The 23,740-nt window shown below is 41.6% G+C and overlaps 1 protein-coding gene across 2 annotated transcripts in view; it reads left to right on the top strand.

Annotated features, from left to right (window-relative positions):
- Positions 1–13,055: 13,055 nt before the first annotated feature.
- Positions 13,056–23,740, top strand: part of daam1a (dishevelled associated activator of morphogenesis 1a) — a 48,774-nt gene continuing 38,089 nt past the window's right edge. The window contains exons 1-6 of one of the 2 annotated variants that reach the window (XM_026309309.1): positions 13,056–13,287; positions 13,444–13,616; positions 19,078–19,281; positions 21,464–21,553; positions 23,319–23,390; positions 23,539–23,633. In XM_026309309.1, the coding sequence (XP_026165094.1) occupies positions 19,105–19,281; positions 21,464–21,553; positions 23,319–23,390; positions 23,539–23,633 (434 nt within the window). In that variant the 5' untranslated portion in view covers positions 13,056–13,287; positions 13,444–13,616; positions 19,078–19,104. The remainder of the gene's footprint in view (positions 13,288–13,443; positions 13,617–19,077; positions 19,282–21,463; positions 21,554–23,318; positions 23,391–23,538; positions 23,634–23,740) is intronic. The other variant, XM_026309319.1, reaches the window with a different exon arrangement.

Raw genomic sequence — 23,740 nt, forward strand, 5'->3', positions numbered from 1 at the left:
TCCCCTAATGTGTGTGTGACCCAGACCTTCATGCCTTGTTCCCCATGTTCATGTTTCCTGTAGTCTGGTGCCTCCCCCGTAGTGTGTGTGACCCAGACTTTCATGCTCTGTTCCCCTGTGTCTGTGTTCATGTTTCTTGTGTAGCCTGATGTGTCTCCGAGTGCGTGTGTGACCCAGACTCTTATGCTTTGTTTCCCCTGTGTTCATGTCTATGTCTCCCTGTAGTCTGGTGTGTCCCCGAGTGCGTGTGTGACCCAGACTCTCATGTTTTGTTCCCCTTGTTCATGTCCTGTCCTTTTGGTTCATGTTCCTCTTGTCTTTTAGTCCCCAGCTTTGACTTCTCCCTGCCAAGTGTTTCTGTTCCTCGTCTCTCCTTGTTTGCCTTGTTTAAAATAAAACTATTGTTTCACCCCTGAGTACCAGAGTGGATGTCTCCTTGGTCCGAATATTAATTATAACCCCCGAATCGTGACATCCGGTGGGCCAGCGCCAGGTTTTCAAATTACTTCATGACCATAGGCGTTAGAGCCACAGGCCTGTAGTCATTTAGTCCTGTAATTTTGGGTTCTTTGGGATGGGGATGATGGTGGAGCGTTTGAAGCATGAAGGGACTTTGTACAGCTCCAGTGATTTGTTGAAGATCTGTGTGAAGATGGGGGCCAGCTGGTCAGCACAGGATTTCAGACAGGCTGGTGTAACACAGTCAGGGCTTGTGACTCTTCTGCTTCCTGGACACTTCCTCCAGCTCTTCCAGGGGGACACTGAGGCATTCCCAGGCCAGCTGAGAGACATAGTCTCATAGTCAGAGATGCAGATGGGCAAATGAACCCATGAACCCTCAAGCACCCTGAAGACGTGGTACGGTGAAGCTGGGGCCTCATCTTGGAGCCAGGCCTGGGGTTGGGGCTTGAAGGCCAGCCTTGGTGGCCAGGTCTCCCCCCATGGGGCCCAGCCGAGCAAAGCCTGAAATGGCCACGTTGGGCCTTCCTTCTGTGGGCTCACCATCTGCAGGAGGATGCATAAGGGGCCAGTGCCTTGTGGATTGGGCAGTGGTCGAAAGTGGAGGCCTCGACAACCCGATCCCTGGACACTAAAACTGGCTCTAGGGACACAGAATGTCAACTTGCTGGGGTTGAGGAGCCTGAGCTTGTGTGGGAGGTTGAGCAGTACCGACTAGAGAGCCGGGCTCACCTACATGGACAGCCTGGGTTCTGGAACCCAACTCCTTCAGAGGGGTTGGACTCTCTTCTACTCTGGAGTTGCCCATGTTGAGAGGCGGCGGGATTGAGCTCCCCAGCTCAGTTGCCAGGTGTTTTCCCCATTGAATGAGAGAGTCGTTCCCCTGTGCCTTCGGGTCAGGGACAGGTCTCTCGCTGTTGTTTTGGGGATCAAACATCAACACAAGTACCTGACCTTTTTGGAGTCTCTGGGAAGGGTGCTGAAAGGTGCTCCACCTGGGGACTCTATCATTCTGCTGGGGGACTTCAACACACATGTGGGCAGCGACAGTGAAACCTGGAGGAGTGTAATTGGGAGGAATGTCCTTCCCAATCTGAACCTGGGTGATGTTCTGTTGTTGGACTTCTGTGCTAGTCACAGCTTGTCCATAACGAACACCATATTTCAAGCATAAGGGTGTCCGTCAGTGCCCATGGCACCAGGACACCGTAGGCCGGAGGTCAATGATCGACTTTGTGGTCGTGTCATTTGATGTCACAATGGCCACTCGGGTGAAGAGAGGGGCTGAGCTGTCAACTGATCACCACCTGGTGGTGAGTTGGATCCACTGGCGGAGGAGGAAGCAGGACAGACTCGGCAGACCTAAACGTATTGTGAGGGTCTGTGAATGTCAAATGTCAAAATGAGTGTGAGTGTGTGTGAGGTTGTTTGTCTCTATGTGGCCCTGTGATGGACTGGTGACCTGTCCAGGGTGTTTCATGCAAAGAGAGCTGGGATAGGCTCCAGCAGATCCCCGTGACCCTTGTTAGGAATATGCGGATATAGATAATGGATGGATGGATGGTATTTCTGGCTCCACAAAAGCAACATGGCGACATCCATAATGGCCACAAATGGCAAGTGAATTGGCTTCATTCTTTTTTTTCCCCCAATATTTTATTTAGACAAATTTCAGACATTACATTAACACAGAAATATCAGACATGTACTGTAATAATAGTAAAGGATGAATATAAATGAGATTGAATTGGCTTCATTCATGCTTTGCTTAACGCTATGAGTGACGTCACACTGTATAGGTCCACCCCCTACACACTGTCAATGGGAGGACATGACAGCCACCTACAAAATTATTGAAACAGTTTAACTTTAATTATTGAAACTTTATTGAAATGACTAGAGTATTCTAAAAAAAAGAGACTTCCCTTGGCCTCCAGAACAACAGCATCTATACAAAATGGGAAGAGCAGGAAAGCAGGAAAACCACAGGCATAAATAAGCAATAATAATGCACTAGTAAGAATGATAGCAATAGTGATAATAGGGGAAAGTGTATACTTTAGATTAGATTAGATTCAACTTTTTCAACTATTGTCATTTAGCAGAGTACAGGTACAGAGCCAATGAAATGCAGTGGACATCCAACCAGGAGTGCAAAGAAGCATTAAGTACCAAGTGCAGGTAGAGTATGGTTGTGTAGACAATAGAGATGAATAATGTACTCAATTCAATTCAATTCAATTCAATTTTATTTGTATAGCGCCAAATCACAATACAAATCATTTCAAGGCACTTTACAAAAACTAAAACTAAAAACCCAACAATTCCCTTATGAGCAAGCACTTGGCGACAGTGGAGAGGAAAAAACTCCCTTTAACGGAAGAAAAAAACCTCCAGCAGAACCGGGCTCAGTTTGGGCGGCCATCTGCCTCGACCGGTTGGGGTGAGTGGATAGAGCAGAGAGAAAAGAACAGCAAAAATAAACAACAAATAGACACTGCAAGTTGGTGGGGCCAGTAACTGCACATCAGCGATAAACAGCTCCAGGACCAGGGACACCTGCAGAAGGTACAGAGAGAGAGAGAGAGAGAGAGAGGGAGGGAGAGAGCACAAACTAGGGGAGAGAGAGAGCACAAGGTTAGTAACATTCAATGGTGGAATATACATGAGGTGGGAGAGAAGGGGGGGGGGGGGGGGGGGTAGGGTAGGGGAGCTCAGTGCACCGATGGTCCTCGGGCAGTCTAGGCCTATAGCAGCATAACTAACTAAGGGATGGTTCAGGGTTGCCTGAAGCCAGCCCTAACTATATGCTTTGTCAAAGAGGAAGGTTTTAAGTCTAGCCTTAAAAGTACAGAGAGTGTCTGCCTCCTGAACCCAGGCTGAGAGCTGGTTCCACAGGAGAGGAGCTTGATAGCTAAAGGCTCTGCCTCCCATTCTGCTTTTGAGAACTCTGGGAACCACAAGTAGGCCTGCACTCTGAGAGCGAAGTGGTCTATTGGGATAATATGGTACTATGAGGTCTTTAAGGTATGAAGGAGCTTGATTATGAAGGGATTTGTATGTGAGAAGAAGGATTTTAAATTCTATTCTATATTTTACAGGGAGCCAATGAAGAGAAGCCAATATAGGAGAAATATGATCTCTCTTGCTAGTTCCTGTCAGGACTCTGGCTGCGGCATTCTGGATTAATTGGAGGCTTTTTATTAAGATATTAGGACATCCAGATAGTAATGAGTTACAGTAATCTAGCCTTGAGGAAACAAACGCATGGACTAGTTTTTCTGCATCATTTTGAGACAGGATGTCTAGACTTTGAACGGTAATGTACAGTGTATAGATGAATAAATACAGGTTTTCCATATACCTAATATATGCATGTAATATATATGTACAATATATTGCCCAGGTATATGGGCAGGCTATGGAATATAAAAAAATAAATATATCTATATATGTATATAAATATAATGTATAGTATGGGGTGTTAGCAGTGCAAGTCCTGGGTGAAACAGTGTAGGAGTAATGTAAACTGATAAACAGTGCAATACAGTCAATGTAAACAGGTGCCAGTGCGACTAGTAAAAAGTAAACAGGTAACTAGAAATAGCTTAAAGTGCAAATGCTAGACAGGAGGTGAAGTTTTGTTCAGCAGTGCTACAGCCTCTGGAAAGAAGCTGTACCTGAGCCTGCTGGTGCGGGAGCGCAGGCTCCTGTATCGCCTGCCAGATGGGAGTAGGCTGAAAAGACCATGATTTGGGTGGGTGGCGTCCTTGACAATGGATTTGGCTTTGTTTGTCCAGCGTTTATGATATGTGTCGTGGATGGAGGGGAGTTGGGAGCCAATAATCCTTTGAGCAGATTTCACTACTCTCTGCAGTGCCTTGCGATCAGCAGCGTTGCAGTTGCCGTACCAAACAGCGATGCAGTTAGTGATTATGCTCTCAGTGGTACAATGGTAGAATTCTGTTAGAATCCTAGAGCATAGGTGAGCTTTCTTCAGGGTACGCAGGAAGTGAAGGCGCTGATGCGCCTTCTTCACCAGACTGGAGGAGTTGAGGGACCAAGAAAGATTTTCAGTGATGTGTATTCCAAGGAACTTAAAGCTAGACACACGTTCCACCTCAGCACCGCTGATGTGGAGGGGGATGTGTGCCCTGCTCTTGGCTCTCCTGAAATCCACAATGATCTCCTTGGTCTTTTGGATATTGAGTGCCAGGTTATTGTTTTTGCACCACAAAGCTAGTTGCTGAACCTCATCTCTATATGCTGTTTCATCCTCCTCTCTGATCAGGCCCACCACTGTGGTGTCATCTACGAACTTGATTATAGCATTGGAGCCATAAACAGGGGCACAGTCGTGGGTGAAGAGGGAGTAGAGCAGAGGGCTCAACACACAGCCCTGCGGCATAATCCAGGACAGAGTTGGCGTATGTGTGAATGTTTGTTTGGGAGTCCATGGTGGCGTCAGAAGCAAACACATTCCAGTCAGTGTGCTGGAACAGTTGTTGTAGAGTGGAGTCTGCATCTTCCATCCAGACCTTAACGGCTTTTGTTGTTGGTTTCACACGTTTAATGACTGGAGTGTACTTAGGCTTTCTCCTGCCTCATGTCAAAGAGAGGTGGTCGGACTGACCAAGGTGGGGGAGGGGTATGACTTTGTAGGCACCAGGCACATTAGTATAAACATGGTCCAAGGTTTTATTGTCTCTAGTGAAGCATGAGATGTTTTGGTGAAATTTAGGTTGAACAGTTTTTAGGTTGCAATGGTTAAAGTCCCCAGTGACAATAAAAGCCCCATCTGGGTGTTGAGTCTGAAGCTTGCCGTCTCAGCTCTGCCGTCCTGTCCGCCCTGAAGACAGAACAGCCTTCTAGTTCAACCACGGAGGTTGGGATGTCTTTGTTAAGCCAAGTTTCAGTGAAAAACATGATGTTACAGTCCATAAGTCTTTTCTGTGTGAGGGTCCAGATCTTAAGTTCGTCCAGCTTGTTCAACAAAGAATGCACGTTGGCAAGAAATATGCTGGGGAGTGCAGTTCGGTGCGGGTTGAGCCTTAACCTAGCTTGCACTTCACCACGCTTACCCCGACACTGTTTGCGGTCACATCGCCGGTGGCGAGCATACCCGGTTGGGATGAGTTGTTCATCAGGTCGCGGCTGTCTGATCAACTCCCGGGGTAGGTGGTCGAAGTTGAATGGGTCATCCAAAACAAAGATCTTGCAGCTTTTATGAATATCCAATAGTGTATATCTGTCGTAGGTACAGTTCGCTCGAATGTTTCGAGTGAGAACAAGTAGAATAGCCAGGTAAATGAACGTTAGATTGCAAAAGCTGGAGAGACGTCGAGCCTCGCGTTGTGCACGCGCCACCATTATCTCTTAATTGTATATCTGTGAAGAAACAGAATTTGCCTGGGATGGCAATCGTATCCGTTCAGTATGTTCACATAAATAATAACAAAAACAAAAAATTAACCAACCATTTCACAAAGTAAGACAGTACCTTACCTAACAGTTGAGCTGCTGTCTTATGTCATAAAAGCTATTTTATCAGTCCACATCCTGCTCTCGACCCTAAAGGCCATCTGCCTTTGAAGATTGCTACTGTAGAGGGCTATTTAAAGACTAACTCAACAGGAATAGGAAATCTAACAGGTGACTGAAACACAGCAAGTCTAATTGCAGTATGTTGGTGATTCGTAGTGTAGTATTTGTGTAGTGTAGCATTATTTAACAATTTTGACATTTGACACCTGGAAAGTTCAAATTTAAAATGGAGTAAAAACTTCACTAGGTAAAATTAATGTAACCTCTCAGTCTAGAAAAACTGGGAAGAGGAAGCTTCTGGTGTTATTTTATTGAGCTACCATAAAGAGTGTCCTCACATGTGAGGAAAGATGCGAGGGAGGGTCCTACCACTGTCAAGATCAGAGTAAAGAAATCAAATCAGGACACACAAGACAATCTTGTGGAGTTATTCCACATCTTCTTCATACATTCAAAAGACATACACTCATCATAAATCAACAGTACTCCTACTGCAGAAGGTTGAAAAAGAACCTGTCAAAAGAGGAGGCAGTGATCCACATAGACTTCTCTGAAAACTACACATGCAAATACAGCTCAGAGGTTCAAGCTGTTGTCCACTTTGGTTCCTCACACATACATGCTAACTCTGCACACTGGTATTTTGTACATAGGTGGTGAAAAAGAGCCCATCTGTTTTAGCAGTGTCACGCTGCAAACAAAAAAAAGCCCCCCAGCTATATGGGAACATATGAATCCGGTGCTGAATTATCTACAAGCCACATACCCACATGTATCTGTTCTACACTTTCGGAGTGATGGACCGTGTACCGTGTAAATTTCTTCCTTTTCAGCACAGAGCTCGCAAGACGAGGTCTGGAAGGAGGAAGATGGAACTTTTTTGAGATAAGCCATGACAAGGGGGCCCCTGACGGTTATGGGGGAACCTTGAAACGAACAGCGGACAGGCTGGTGACCAACAGCCGTGACATACCCAAAGCCCATACGCTATATAAGGCCATCACAGAAACATCTACAACTGTTAAGTTGTTTTATGTAGCATTCGAAGCAGTAGAGCATCTTTATGAAGAACCTGGATCAATGCAGAATCCTATTCTCCATCAGGACAAAATTAATGGAAGGTGGTCCTAAAGGAGTCTGCTGTAGAGAGCTGTAGACAAACTGTATATCAACAGCAACCATGATACACTCCCTGGCTCTACTAAAGTTTAGTATCCATTTATCTCTAGTTCATTTCCTTTATAAGCTGAATCAAGTCAAGTCTTAGTTGCCAGTGTGTCTGTCCTGTTTTGTTACAATCAGTCAGCTTACTCGCACTCAACTAGTGCTGGCAAAATCGAAGCTTTATGAAGCACTGAACCACTTTGAGACAACGGGCCTGAAAATGACACACTGCTTCAAAGCATTTGATACAGTCAGAAGAGTGACATCTGCTGGCTGTCTTTGAGACCTGCATCTGAGTGGACGTCCTGACAAAGCCTCATTGCTTCATGCTGTAGTGGATTGGCCACAGCCTCCTGAGCATAGCTTTTAATTCCCAAATGCCAATGTTTTAAAACAAGGCTCTAGGAGTGTGGATAAGGCGAGGAGTCAGATAGTTCCCACGTTGCATCTTGTAAACAGGAAGTGTTACAAGTGTGACGAATTGCTGTAGCATTTTTCAGTCCTGTAGCCTTCACTCCCAGCTTGTGTTGAATCATTTTAATCATTGGTATTACTTTGGATGCTGACACCGTTTTTTTAGCTGACAACTCTGTGGTGGCCAGATTAAATGGTGCAAGCACTTCCAAACATTCACTGATTGTGTCATAGTCAGTAAATGAGAGGGGAGATACGTCTGTTGTCAAGGATGCCACTGCCACACCTACAGGTTCATATTGTTCATAGAGTCTTTGCAACATAAAATATGTGGAATTCCATCTTGTTTCAACTTCTTGTATGAGCTTATGTGGTGGCTTCTATAGTTGATTTTGAGCTTCTGTACATTTTTCTTTTGCTTTTACACTGGTTTTTAAAAAGGTCACAATTCTTTGAGCTCTTGTTCTAATATCAGTTAGTGCAGGAGTTTGTTCCAGTGCCTTTTTCACAAGTTTAAAACTATGTGCGAAACATGGTACATTAAGAGGTTTAACACAAAGAATGATATTAGATGCATTATCTGTAATTAAGCAGTGAACTTTGTCTCAAGCCCCATTGATTCAGTTGCAGCTCCATGGCATCTCTGAAGTTCTCTGCTGTGTGCGAGTGTCTAAAATGTCCCACACCAAGCAAGACACTTTGCTAGCTCCACATTGGAATTAATAAAGTGGCAAGTGACCCCAAGATATGCATCCATGTTAATGGATGTCCACATGTCTGCAGTCACACTGACTACTTCAGCTTTCCCCACCTCTTCCACTGACTCTTTTATTTTGGTCTGTCGAGAAGGCAGGACATATGTGGGGTCAAGCTTCTGTACAAAGGCCCTGAAACCTTTGTCCTCCACCACTTTAAAAGGCTGTGCATCAAGTAAAACCATATCAACCAGTGCCTCATCCCACTCAGCTTGCTGGAATTGTAAAGAAGTTGTTCATAATGTATAATGCATAATTTTGTTAATGTGCGTGTTTCTATCTAAATAAATCATGTGAGGCGTACCTTGTCGGGATCCCACTCCATCAGCTGCAGTAGCTGCAGAAGCTACTGCTACTTTATTAGGTGTGGTCTCTGGGTGTTTGGAGCACAGGTGTTGCAGCACTGAAGACATGTTGCTGCTGTATGTCAGCTCCTGAGCACAAATCAGGCACTTGACCTTTTTGGGGTAAATCAGATCAAAGTGCTCCCAGGCATATGATCATGCTCTTTGTGGCACTGGCTCTTTCTCCAAATCCCTTCCTCACTACCTCATTCACTCACTGGCTCACTCAGTCATTCACCTTTCACTTTCAGTTTCTCACACAACTTTCAGTCCCTCAACTGACTTACCCATCTATTACTAAACCTACTCTATTTCTATGTCTGTGTGGTGTGTGAATAAGTGTGTGTGTGTGTGTGTGTGTGTATGTGTTATTCAGTGTTTGTAGCTAAACTAATTATACCTAAACCTAAATGTAAACTAACACTCTCCCTGACTACAATTCAAATGGCAAATGGCACTAATAATAATGTGTTTTTCCAAGCTCTCCGTCTGGCCACTGCAGGGTTGCCCCACGGAGTTTGGTTGATGTGAGATGGTCAGCTGGAGGTTCAATTCAATTAAATTTTATTTGTATAGCGCCAAATCACAACACAATCATCTCAAGGCACAAAAAACAAAAAAAAAAAAACCCAACAAATCCCTTATGAGCAAGCACTTGGTGACAGTAGAGAGGAAAAAACTCCCTTTAAGAGAAGAAAAAACCTCCAGCCGAACCAGGCTCAGTTTGGGCAGCCATCTGCCTCTACCGGTTGGGGTGAGTGGATAGAGGAGAGAGAAAAGAACAGCAACAATAAACAACAAATATACACTGCAGGTTGGTGGGGCCAGTAACTGCACAGCAGCAATATACAGCTCCAGGACTAGGAACACCTGCAGAAGGTACAGAGAGAGAGAGAGAGAGAGAGGGAGAGAGCACAAACTAGGGGAGAGAGAGAGCACAAGGTGACATTCAATGGTGAGCTGTTTGCTACAGAACAGCCACACTCAGGGAGGAGGTCTTTAGGTCTCTCCTCCATGTGGACATTAAAAGCAGTCTCTACCTCATTGTTATGTAGGTGCTCTCTTTCTGAGAGTCTTTCTCCTCAAAGAGAAGGTCTCAAGGAGTCTGCCGATCTGGAAAACTCTCTGGGTGTGTCTGTCTGTGTACTGTCTTTTGTGTCTTGCCACGCTCGGGGTGGAATCCATTTGGTTAGGCCACGAGGTTCTCCATCCTTGCTGGTGATTGGTTCATAGTCCCCTGACTGTGATGGTGCAGTCTCACTGGTCTGTGTGATGTGAGAGACTAATTTTTACTTTAAGTGTTAAGTTTTTAAAAATGTTTTCTAAAACGGGAACAATCATTTCTTTTTCCACTGAGCAAAGTGACAAATTTAGCAACTAAGCAGAGTCAATAGTTCAGCAACAACATAAATGAAAGTCAATAAAACATCACATAGGCATATAGATTAACCACAAGCATGAATGACAGATAAACAATAGCAGTTTCTATATCATACCATAGTCTGACAGTGGTTGGGGGTGGGTGTTTGGGGCCTTGGTGCTTTGAGATCCGTGTGGGTGGTGTTGGAGTCCTGATAGGTTTGGCAGGAGTATAAACCCAACAGTAGCCTCTGGGGGTGGGAGGTTGTGGTGGCTTGTTGCTCAGAATATTTGTTATCTCGGTGACTTGATTGCTTGTTTTGAGTGACTTGTTTACTGTGGCTGTGTTGATGAATGTTGATGAATTGATGAATCTAATTATAGAGGCTTTCAAGTGGTTTAAGTGTGGTTTGGTAGGTTCAAGACCAGACAGTAGCTCCATAAGACAGATGAGAGAGAATCACTGAATTTATAAACATTTGTGCACATTAAATTTCTTATTATTTTAAAGAAGTTAATGTCACACATCCTTTTTATTTTGCTTTTTAAATTTAATTGGGAATCTAAAATAATTCCCAAAGTTTCTGTCACAACTCAAAGAACTAATTTTCAGTTCACATTTGAGGGTTTAGTCTCCATGATTTCTGTGGAGTCTCCATACCTTGCAAAGGCAATATAAATGTGATCTGATATTGCTATGTTATGATACTCGATATCTTTAGCAAAGGTTACCAACCAGTTGTATGTCGATAAGAATTCAATTAAATTTTATTTGTATAGCACCAAATCACAATATAATCATCTCAAGGCACTTTACAAAAAACAAAAAAACCCAACAAATCCCTTATGAGCAAGTCATGAAAGATCGGAATAGTGAGAGGATTTCTTGTAACATCATGGCAAGAAAGTCTCTGGGTTTTGGTCCTTCTTTCCTCTCTAGAATCCCAATATTTATGATGTGTCTTTGTGATCTCCCATCCGAGTCATAGCACTTCTGATTGAGCTTAACTTTTGATTTAAGGCTAGCCACTTGTTGCTGCAACATGCTAATGCTATCAGAGTGGGAAGTAGCTGCCTTTTCTATTTCTTTAACAGTGACGAGGATGTTGCTTCAACATTAGTGGGTGTGTCCGCTAATGGGGCAGTTGTGGCCTAAGGGAGTTGGACTTGTAACCTGAAAGTCATGGGTTTGAGTCTCAGGCCTGGCAGGAATTGTCGGTGGGCAGAGTGAATAGCCAGTGCCCTGTTCACCCCCAATACCATGACTGAGGTGAGACCCTTGAGCAAGGCACTGGACCCCCAACTGCTCCCTGGGTGCCGCAGCGTTGGCTGCCCACTGCTCCGGGTGTGTGTGCACGGTGTGTTTGTGTGTTCACTGCTGTGTGTGTGCACTTGGGTGGTAAAGGAATTTCCCCATTGTGGGACTAATAAGGGTGTTATGTTAAGTTAAGAAATGGCCATATGTAGATAATTTTTTGTTGTGGCAATTTTCTCTCTTAGATCATTCTATACTTGCTTGATACGATTGTTCATAGTGGTGCAAATGTCGTTCTTAAGCTGGGATATTTCACCTCTGTGCCATAATGGCTGCATGGCTCGGATGGACGGATCTTCTTCTTCACCACATGGCTCGTCTGGCACTTCATATTCAGGCGAGTGCAGTGCTTGGTCTTGGCCTTGCTCACACAATTCATTTTTATTAGGTTTTGTCCTCTTCATGTTGAGATATTGACTCAACTGTGAAGTCAATGGAGGAAATACACAGCTCTTGCTTGCTCTCAAAAGACTCATGAACATCATGAAGGATCCATCACACCCTAGTCACTCTGTCTTTGCTCCTACCATCAGGAAGGAGGTACAGAACAATTAAAACAAGGACAAACAAACTGATCACAGTTAATCCTTAAATGTTAACTTTTCAATACACAACTATGCAATACTGTGTTTTGGACTGTATGCAATATCTCTGGGATCTGTGCAACTGTCACTTCTGGAGAAACGTAGTGGCCTGAGTGCTCTGACAGAGCAATTTGAAGACGTGTCCTACTCCTTCATTACTCAATAGTGCCCCATCCACAGCCTAGATATAGCAAGGAGTAGCCTATTTTGTTTTTATTTGTCACAGGTTGATATGCAGCATATTTTATTGGATGAGCAGGTTTGACCCCACGTGTGATAAGTGATTGGGTGCACCTGTGTTCAATCTAGCTGAGCCCAGGCCTACATGGCGCCATCTGGGCTCACCCATTGGGCCCATCCATTGTCACGGTAGGTGAGCACTCTACTGAGACTGCAGTTATTTTGAAATTTTATGATTATTATTATCTTTGATAATTTGTTTATAATCAAACTTACCCTTACCTATGCACAATAGTAATTAGTTTCTTTCACTTAATTTTTTAAAGATGTTATACAACAGTTGAGACACTGTACATCATCAGCAATTGCCATCTTTTCAAAATAATCCCAGAGTGTTAATGTTAGTTACTAGTGAACCAGGCACATTGGCCAAATGGAAAAAAGTTAGTAGAATGTCCCTCTCTACAGAGGCCTGGAAAGTGGTGTTGAAGCCCATCAAGCAGGATTTAAATCTTAACCATGTCTGTTATTTTCCTTGCATCTTAGTCCTTACCCCTGAAGAATAAAATAAAATAAAACACTCCTGAAAAGGCAACAACAGCTCCTTTGTTGCAGAACCTGATGATGCCATCAAACTTTTTTTTTTTTTTGCTGATCTACATCAGATACTGTATGTACAGACATTATCACATAGACAGTTACATGCCTCTCTGTCAATCTCCCTGTCTGTCTGTTACATGCACGCACACACACACACACACACACACACGCACACACACACACACACACGCACACACACACACGCACAGAAACACAGACACAATGTAGTGGGTGAGGTCTGGGTGTGACTGCCTTCATCAGGAATGTGGTCATGTGTGTTTTGAGCTCTCCACATAGTTTCACCCAAGCTGATCAGTACATTTTGCCTGAAAAAGAGAGAGACACCAATCTAGACCTAAGAATGGAAAAAAGGAACAGAAGAATAGAGAAGAACTATTGTGTGGACAGATGAAGCAAACATAAGAATTTGCCAAATTTCAGGAAATCCCTGTCTGAATAAAGGGTTTGGTGACTTTTCTTTCTGTATTTATCTGTCAAGGAAAAAAGTGGAATATAACTCTGTTTGAATATTTTGAACTCCAGGTTTTCTGAACGTGCCACAGCCTCATGTAAGTTTCTTTTTTTAATGTGTTTTTGTTGCTGTGTTTTATATTTAAAAAGTTAAATCTATGTCTTTGAAGTTGAAGTTTTATTTCAGTGTCACTCAATTTATTTCTTTTTTTCCCCTTGTCTATCCATTTTTTGGATTATATCAAATGTAAAAGGACACTGGCAGAAGAAATCAAGAGTCATCAGAAATAGCCAGCTCTTACAATGTTGGAATGACATTGGATTTTGTGCTACAGTATGATGTTTATCTGACACCAGACTGATACTAGAAAAACTCCTTAAGCTGAACATGATGTCTCACTGCATCACATAGAAGTGGATCCCAAAGGTAAGAAGCCCATGGTGATCCAAACACTTTATGTAGAGAATCATGGCATGAACATCTGTAGTCTTTGCCAGCCAGTATTGTACAACTAGAGTCCAAATTCTCACAACACGCCCCTTTACAACAAACAAAATAGGGTTTTTTTTTTAAATTTTGCTTAATTTTGGTAACACTTAGTATGACTTGTGATTTACAGTCTGTCAAAAATGGAGTGTCACTGCACTTTTTTGAGAAAAGGAAAAATAAATGCTAATGTTTTTGTAAACAGTGGGTACCTATGGAGTCCAGTAGTTACAAAAAGACGAAGTGTGGGAGAAATTGTAACACTGATATTCTACTGCACTACTACACACTTAATTTAATTTAATTTCACAATTATATATGCTACCAAAATAACAAAAATAGGTATTTTGTGGTCTTCATTGTTTTATTGTAGCAATATCATGGCCATAAAAGCTGGTCGTTGTTCTCCTCGATAACAACTATCTCTATGTCTGTATATCAGTTCTTATCATTCGGACACCAAATGTAATGCTGAGGCTACCTCATCTAAGGACCACAAAAAAAAAAAAAAAATTGATTTTAATAATGCATTTCAAAAAATAGTAATTACTGTGTACTTTTATGAATGAATGATGTACCAGCAAAAAAGTTACAGATTCCTACTGGTGCTTAAAGTTACATGCTGTGGTATCAGAGTATAGCAACTGGCCAGTAAAGGGAACTTCCATTCCAGGCCACTGTAGGTGTGCTTTAGCTGACCAGTTTACATTCTTTGAACTGACTACAGTGTAGGTGCTGTTCCATAATGGATGAAATAAAATGCACATGTTAAAACTATTTTTGAAATATAATAGTATAAAAATCTCACAGCAAGTGTTCTGGCTTAGAGCCCATGACTGAGTCTTTTTGTGTGGAGTTTGTATGTTCTCCCCATGTCTGTATGAGTTTTATCCTGGTACTCTGTTTTTTTCCCACAGTCCAAAGACACGCAGTTTGGCGTTGGGCTAAGTGGTGACTCTAAATTGCCCATGGGTTTGATGTTGAGTGTTTGTCTGTCTCTATGTATCAGCCCCTTGATACACTGGTGAGGACTGTCCAGGATGTACCCTCATCATTCTGATGCTCAGTTTGAACTTGAAGCAAGTGGTCTTGACCCCTTACCATGTGATTGGCTGATTAGCTATTTGTGTACATAATAAAGTGGCTGGTGAGTGTATATGATAACAACAAATTCTCTATTTAGGGCAACTGTATGAAGTTCAAATAAAATGTACATAGTCTTGCTGTGGCAGTTAATACTTCTGATCTGAGGTCTTAGATTGTTTGAGGTCTTTGGGTTGTTATCAGCCGAGTTCCATGTGACACCTAAAATTACATCATTACGTTTAAGTGAAACGAAAGATTTGGAGCTAAAAAGTCTGTTATGAAAGTGGTCACAAGGTTGTTAGAATGAACTGTTCCATCCACTAAGCAGCATAAAATTTGAAATTCTTTGGTTCATAATTGGACATATGATTGAGTCATTTGACCGTCAAAAGGAATGCAAACACAGTAACCATTTAAATACTTCTAATCAATAATTATATGAAACTAAGAGGCAGCTAGGTAGGAGCAAGCTGATAACCTGTTTCATGATGTTGTTTATCCATGATGATCCATGTGAGAAAGCCATCTTAAATTGAACTTGTGAGAGAAGCCCCTAGTTAGGCTAGTTTAGCTTTGAACCAGTGCTCTAATCAGTCTGACATTCTGAAACATAGCTTTGTGAAATGTGTCACATTTTGACATGAACAGAGTATTCCAGTCAACATATACACTTTTAAATTTTAAATTACTTAAATAAAAAGTGGGCACAGACAGCCACTGGTTCATCTGCCATGAGAATACAAGAAGGACAGACAGAGGCTGCTGACAGAACAATTTCATGTACTTCATATACAATAAATGACCGGGCTGGGGTCCTTTGTGACAAATTATTCAAATGCCCTGTCATGTTTTACACATAGCAGTCTGTATGCTGCAAAGAGAAGTCACATTTTTCAGATGTGGTCTGAACCCATGATGATACAAGCAGAGCACTGCAACAAAGCGAAGTCAGAAGCTAGGATGGCTTGGAATTTGTTGACTAACACCAGCCTGAGAAGCACAGACTCACTCTGGGTTTCACATAGTGTCAGTATTCTTCAGTGTATTAACATACATATAAAATGAAGAGTTCTGATTTCAATCAGTTTACATTTGAAATCAGAACTTTTTTTAAAAAAAAAAAATTTTTTGTAAAAAAAAATTATTTTGATTGTTATATCAAAGTCTTGCTCTTAAATCAGTTTTATTTGACTGCAGAAAAAAGACATACAGTAAAATAACCTCCACAGTCAACATAGCAGAGTATTTAGTCAGTTAGTGAAGACCAAGCTAGAGATAAATGCAGGGTGAACACTGGGATCAGTGATCTGTCCCCTCACATCAGCCAGGCCAAATCATCGACTCTGTACACACAGTATTTACAGAAATAAATATAATTGAATTGAACTGAATTCAGTTCAATTCAGTTTTATTTGTATATTGCCAAATCACAATACAATCATCTCAATGCACTTTCAAAAAAACCCAACAAATCCCTTTTGAGCAAGCACTTGGCGACAGAGGAGAGGAAAAACTCCCTTTGACGGAAGAAAAAAACTCCAGCAGACCTGGGCGAATGTGCATTGGGCAGTGTTTTTTGTAAAATGCTTTCTTGTATATGTCCATATACCTCTCATGCACTATTACCGTTGAGCGAAACAGACATCCAATGAATGAATGAAACTCACTGTGCTAACCTTTTCTATATCATACCAGAAAAACACGTCTATATAATTTCATTAGTTCCACTGTTTGTGCAGCATATTTAGTGTTGAGCTACACATGTTTGAGCTAATGTTATCTAAATGAAAAAAAACTAATAAAAAAACTAATTCCATCCTCCAATTAAGTATCTTTTTTTAAATAGTTCCTTGTACTTCTGCTGTGATTTTCTCTTAGTTTCAGTTTTCCTTTCTGAGAACCTGATATTAGGTGATAAGCCATTATAATGTTTGTTTGAGGTGTGGAATGCAACAGACCAAACCATTTTTTGCTTATAGGAAAGGAAAGTAAAATTGTTTTTGACCACCACAACATAGCAAAACAAAATAAGATTTTATGTTATTCACAGCTTGTAGGCCATGCAAAGTTTTTCACAAATACATATTTTTACCAAAGGTTCTAACAACTTGAAAATACACAGCCTTTTTGTTGAGATTTGGGGTTGATAAAAAATATGTCTATCATATTTGCATTAGATGGAATGACACATAAAAACATGAATGTGTAATATACACTGGCTGGCCCCAAGTATTTAAATAAGCAAAGACTTCAGAGGCTTGACTGGATAATTACATACTAATATGTTTCATCTGGCAACAATTCTCTTAATACTAAATGAGCAGCTTATTTCTCAAACTACCATGTTAAAATACATATTCCATGGATGTGGAAAAGATGTTACTATGGTTCAGAAGGGTGAAATTATGGGCATGTTTTTTGTTTCAAGTCAACAAAGGCAACTAAGAAAATTGGTGAAAATACTGGAACTAGTACAGCCAGCTGTTCAAGAAGTATGCACAAGTGAACAGTTCAGCATACAAGAGTTTCATTCTAATGTTAATACTTTAAAACTCTACACCTCTATCTAGTTAAGCATCACCTTTCACTGGGATTTACTGTAGTTGCTTTGTACAGTGTCTTCCTGTTATGTTAGGCATGCCAACTGTACAGATAGGCAGAAGGAGACACACCCATAACAGCCCTGCCACTCCTGATTCACCTGTCAGCCGAGTCTGGCCTAACATTAACCTCTTCCAGTAACTTTACTTGGTGACAGTGGAGCAGGTCATGAATCAACATTCACTGACACAGACATCAATGTCAGAAGCAGGAAACATGCAGATCTAACAACTACGTATATCAAAACTACAATGATGATAGTCAGTGGATTATGGCACTAACTTGTTAAAGGGTAAGAACTGCATGTTATGCACATTTACCTCCTTCAGACAGGTTGGTGACTATATGAAATATTTAGTTAATATAAACTAAATATTCAGTATACTTATTATTTTTGTTTTATAAAGTTGTTAATTAGTTGTTAATCTGCAAACCTTGTTGAGTAAGATTGCAGATTATTAAGCAATAATAAGGTTTGTGCTCCTAAATGTCTTTCTGTCTGTACAATTGTCTTGTGAAATTAATTCTTGGTTTCATTTGAAGCTTACGTAATATTTAAAATGAGGCTTCTGAGTTTCTGGCTGAAAAAAACAGCATAAAAGTTATAATTTGTGGGGTTATCTAGGAAATTTAAATATGACAGCATGACATTAAAAAACCTACCATTAGCTAGATACAGTATAACAAGTTATCTTTAGTGTCCTAATCCCATACTACATTCCAATTTAACCAGCTTTGTTTTGTGTATGATTTTATGAATGAGATGCCTTATTACAAGAGTGAGTGTTTCAGGAAAACTATTTCTGGTGACAGTTTAAGAGTGATACAGGGCTCTATTTTACTGCCAGTGCAAAACCAGCGGATTTTTTTTGGACATTATTATGGTTGGTATTTTCCTGCAATGTCAGGGATTTAAGGTAAAATTGAAAATTGTGGTTAAGTTATACAGTGTTATAAGAACATTACTTACATTTCTACATTTTTAAGAACATTCAGGAAGCGATAAATTAATTTTTAGTAAATTATTAAAATAATAAAAATAATTAGTTTGAAACAGGAAGTGACATCTACATGCATGGCAGCCCATGCTACGTCATAATTGGCAACTGAAAAAAAGTAGTGGCTAAGTGTCTGAAACTGTTAGCTAATTAGTACACTATGTAGTCCACTATATAGTGCTGCACTATATAGTGACTGAGAGGTTAGGTACTAGGGTGGACATTCGGACACAGCCAAGGAAACCACATGACAAAGCCCAAGATACAAAGCAACAACAGGCAACAAGGTGCCAAAATCCAAAGTATAAGACAAGATCAGAACACAGTAACAAAACAAACCCACCAAGTCAGAGAGGAGCAACTGAGACTTAAATACACAAAACTAGGACCCAAAAAGAGAAACAGCTGAAACCAATCAGACATTGATTAATAAGGTAAAACTAGCTACATTAAGGGACAAACCAAGAACTGGAAGCACTTCAAAATATGAGCCCCATACAGAAACAACAGAAACAATACATCACATGAAATGAAAACTGGCAGTAGAAGCTTAAAAAACATAGAATAAAATGTCTTCTCAGGATTTAATACATTTTATTTTATTAATATTCCCAAATGTGTTCACAATTTTTTTTTCATGTTTGAGTAGATCATCAACAATGCATTTAAAACCAGTAAAAATAAACAGCTATTCATCACTATTTTTATCTTCATAGGCAAAACCTAAGGTCCCCACTGTAACTATGGAGAAACAGTCCCAAGGCCGTGGCTTGTCCTCTCTATTTTCTTGCTGCTTCAAAAGAAGTGACGAACCAGAGATCATCTACTGTCATGACAGTATAAACACTATGGCTGTGCTGGAGCCCACAATGCCCATGCCCCCCCCTCAGGAACTGGACTATATGTTCACTGGGCTGGTGGTGAGTACAAGACCAGAGTCCTATTCTTGTTCCTATTCTGAAATCAACTCAGTTCAATTCAGTTTCATTTCTATATCACCAAATCATAGCACATAGTTCCGCCCTTACAGTATAAGAAAACCCAACAAATCCCTCATGAGCAAGCACGTGGCAAAAGTAGAGAGGAAAACTGCCTTAAATAGAAGTTAAATGGCTCCAGCAGAACTGGGCTCATTTTAGATGGCCATCAACCTCAACCATTTGTGGTGAGTGGATAGAGAAGAGAGAAAAGAACAGCAACAATAAACAACAAATAGACACTGCAGGTTGGTGGGTCCAGTAACTGCACATCAGCAATATACAGCTCCAGGACCAGGGACACCTGCAGAAGGTACAGAGAGAGAACAGAGAGAGAGGGAGAGAGCACAAACTAGGGGACAGAGAGAGAGCACAAAAAATCTGAAATATGATCTCTCTTGCTAGTTCCTGTCAGGACTCTGGCTGCAGCATTCTGGACTGGCTGTTGACTTTGTATGGAGTAACTGGGACATCCAGATAATAATGGGTTACAGAAATATAGCCTTGAGGTAACAAATGCATGGACTAGTTTTTCTGCATAATTTCCAAATTCATCATAGGGGATTTAAGTTCCTTGAGATGATTTTTATTGTAATTTGGCACTATACAAATAACATTAAATTGAATTCATTTTGGGAAAACTGTAAAGGTGAAAGAAGGCAGTTCTAGAGTTTTGTTTTATGTGTACATATCCTGGTCAAAAATAACTCTAAGGTTTTTCATAGGGGGGCAGCATGGTTAGCACTGTTGCCTCACAGCAAGAAGGTCGTGGGTTTGCAACCCAGCCTTTCTGTGTGGAGTTTGCATGTTCTCCCTGTGCTTGCGTGGGTTTACTCCGGGTACTCCGGTTTCCTCCCACAGTCCAAAAACATGCATGTTAGGTTGATTGGTGACTCTAAATTGCCCATAGGAGTGAGTGTGAGTGTGTGACGTTGTTTGTCTCTGTGTGTCTATATGTGGCCCTGTGATGGACTGGTGACATGTCCAGGGTGTACCCCTGCCTTCCACCCGAAAGAGAGCTGGGATAGGCTCCAGCAGATCACCGTGACCCTGGTTAAGGAATAAGTGGGTATAGAAAATGGATGGATGGATGGATGGTATAGAGTGAAAAGTAATGGTCCTAGCAGAATCCTGTGGAACTTTATTACTAACTTTTGTGTAGTGATGGGCAAGTGAAGCCTCATGAAACACTGAGGCTTTCCTGACAATTGTGCCGAAAAAGATTCAAAGCTTCGAGACTTCAGTGACGGTGGCATCTGGTGGACAACTGAAGCAATAGCAACCCCTAAAGAGCACGACTGAAGCACTGGCACTGTTTCAATCCCATGACAGCAATAAAAGCTCAGACCTCTTGAAATCAAAATGATCCCAAACTTTAGAACATCGCTTATTGGTGGGACTCGCCGTGAAACTTGCCAAAATACTCTCACTCTCACTCTCCAAATCCTGAAGCAGAATGATGCATCTTATATAGCTGGTATGGTACCAAACCACTCAAATCTGTCAAACCTGTCAAGCTGTCATTGCCTCAGAATGCATTGAAACACCATGAGCCAATGACACACACTGAAAGACTATGAGCCAATGAAAAGCTTTGAAACATTTTGAAGCAATGAAGCGCGAAGCGAAACAGTGATGACGTTCGAAGCTTCGAATGTTGTGGTCACAGGTGTCAAATGCAGCATTAAGCTCCAACAAGACATGTATAGAAACTAGTCCATTGTGTGAGGCTAAAAGAAGATTGTCAGTGACTTTTACTAGTGCAGTGTCTGTAGTATGATGTATTGAATATACACTGACCAGGTCAAATAAAGATGAGTCGATTAGTGGCAAGGTGTCTTCAAGCGGTCTAGCTGGGATGAGGTCTAAGAGAAATGTTGATGGTCTAGATGTGAAGCAATTGTTGAAGTTAAGAGAGACTATTGGGTAAGAAGCAGTCTGAACATAAACACGGTTTCCAACATTTGGGTTTGTGGGTAACAGTAACAGTGAATGTTGTACAAAGTGAGGCTGCAGCACTATCAAGAAGAAGATCGTGGTGGACTTTCTATATCTTCAAACATCAATAATTATTCAATGCTTCCTATTTTCCAGTTTTCTTTGTGTACTTTCTGTTTCTGTCTAGGATGAATTGGATCTTACAGAGGAGCACAGAAATGCCATGTTTGCCTTGCCAACAGAGAAAAAATGGCACATCTACTGTAGTAAGAAAATGGTAAGAAACTACTACTTTACCTTATATCCCACTTCAAGTTACAGTTTGTATATATTAGGCTCTTGGGCCTCACATTGATTTGTTGTCTCATATACAGTGGGTACGGAAAGTATTCAGACCCCTTTAAAATTTTCATTCTTTGTGTCATTGCAGACATTTGCCAAAATCAAAAAAGTTCATTTTATTTCTCATTAATGTACACTCAGCACCCCATCTTGACAGAAAAAAACAGAAATGTAGACATTTTTGCAAATTTATTAAAAAAGAAAAACTGAAATATCACATGGTCATAAGTATTCAGACCCTTTGCAGTGACACTCATATTTAACTCACATGCTGTCCATTTCTTCTGATCCTCCTTGAGATGGTTCTGCTCCTTCATTGGAGTCCAGCTGTGTTTAATTAAACTGATTGGACTTGATTAGAAAAGGCACACACCTGTCTATATAAGACCTTACAGCTCACAGTGCATGTCAGAGCAAATGAGAATCATGAGGTCGAAGGAACTGCCCAAGGAGCTCAGAGACAGAATTGTGGCAAGGCACAGATCTGGCCAAGGTTACAAAAGAATTTCTGCAGCACTCAAGGTTCCTAAGAGCACAGTGGCCTCCATAATCCTCAAATGGAAAAAGTTTGGGACGACCAGAACTCTTCCTAGACCTGGCCGTCCAGCCAAACTGAGCAATCGTGGGAGAAGAGCCTTGGTGAGAGAGGTAAAGAAGAACCCAAAGATCACTGTGGCTGAGCTCCAGAGATGCAGTAGGGAGATGGGAGAAAGTTCCACAAAGTCAACTATCACTGCAGCCCTCCACCACTCGGGGCTTTATGGCTTAGTGGCCCGACGGAAGCCTCTCCTCAGTGCAAGACACATGAAAGCCTGCATAGAGTTTGCCAAAAAACACATGAAGGACTCCCAGACTATGAGAAATAAGATTCTCTGGTCTGATGAGACCAAGATTGAACTTTTTGGCGTTAATTCTAAACGGTATGTGTGGAGAAAACCAGGCACTGCTCATCACCTGCCCAATACAATCCCTACAGTGAAACATGGTGGTGGGAGCATCATGTTGTGGGGGTGTTTTTCAGCTGCAGGGACAGGACGACTGGTTGCAATTGAAGGAAAGATGAATGCGGCCAAGTACAGAGATATCCTGGAAGAAAACCTCTTCCAGAGTGCTCAGGACCTCAGACTGGGCCGAAGGTTCACCTTTCAACAGGACAATGACCCTAAGCACACAGCTAAAATAACAAAGGAGTGGCTTCGGAACAACTCTGTGACCGTTCTTGACTGGCCCAGCCAGAGCCCTGACCTAAACCCAATTGAGCATCTCTGGAGAGACCTGAAAATGGCTGTCCACCAACGTTCACCATCCAACCTGACAGAACTGGAGAGGATCTGCAAGGAAGAATGGCAGAGGATCCTCAAATCCAGGTGTGAAAAACTTGTTGCACCATTCCCAAGAAGACTCATGGCTGTACTAGCTCAAAAGGATGCTTCTACTCAATACTGAGCACAGGGTCTGAATACTTATGACCATGTGATATTTCAGATTTTCTTTTTTAACAAATTTGCAAAAATTTCTACATTTCTGTTTTTTTCTGTCAAGATGGGGTGCTGAGTGTACATTAATGAGAAATAAAATGAACTTTTTGATTTTGGCAAATGGCTGCAATGACACAAAGAGTGAAAAATTTAAAGGGGTCTGAATACTTTCCGTACCCACTGTATGAACCTGACCTTGGTGTCTGTATCTGTGTATTTCAGGAGACAGAGGGGAATAAAGGAGCAAACAGCTGGCCAGAGTTTTATATTGACCAGCTAAGATGCATGGCTGCTGTGAGTAACACTAAAGATTTAAATACTCTGTAACTTGTAAATATATGTGTGTGTGTGTGTGTGTGTGTGTGTGTGTGTGTGTGTGTGTGTGTGTGTGTGTGTGTTCCCCAGGTCGAATTTGAAACGTTGAGATATGATTTCTTTCCAGAGGAAGACTCTGCTGCCACTTGTGGATGAGGAAGAGCAGGAAAGGCATAAGATCATAGATAGCCTGAAAACAGCACTGAGAACACAGCCAATGAGGTACAGTTCCAATGTTATTATGTATGGTATTCTAAAAAAGTTCTTTCTCATTGGGGCACAGCCCTCTGGGTTATCGCTGTGGAATTTTTCCTGTTCCTCATGTTGTG

Source organism: Mastacembelus armatus, chromosome 22 (genome assembly GCF_900324485.2).
Source record: "Mastacembelus armatus chromosome 22, fMasArm1.2, whole genome shotgun sequence".
NCBI classification, from domain to species: domain Eukaryota; kingdom Metazoa; phylum Chordata; class Actinopteri; order Synbranchiformes; family Mastacembelidae; genus Mastacembelus; species Mastacembelus armatus.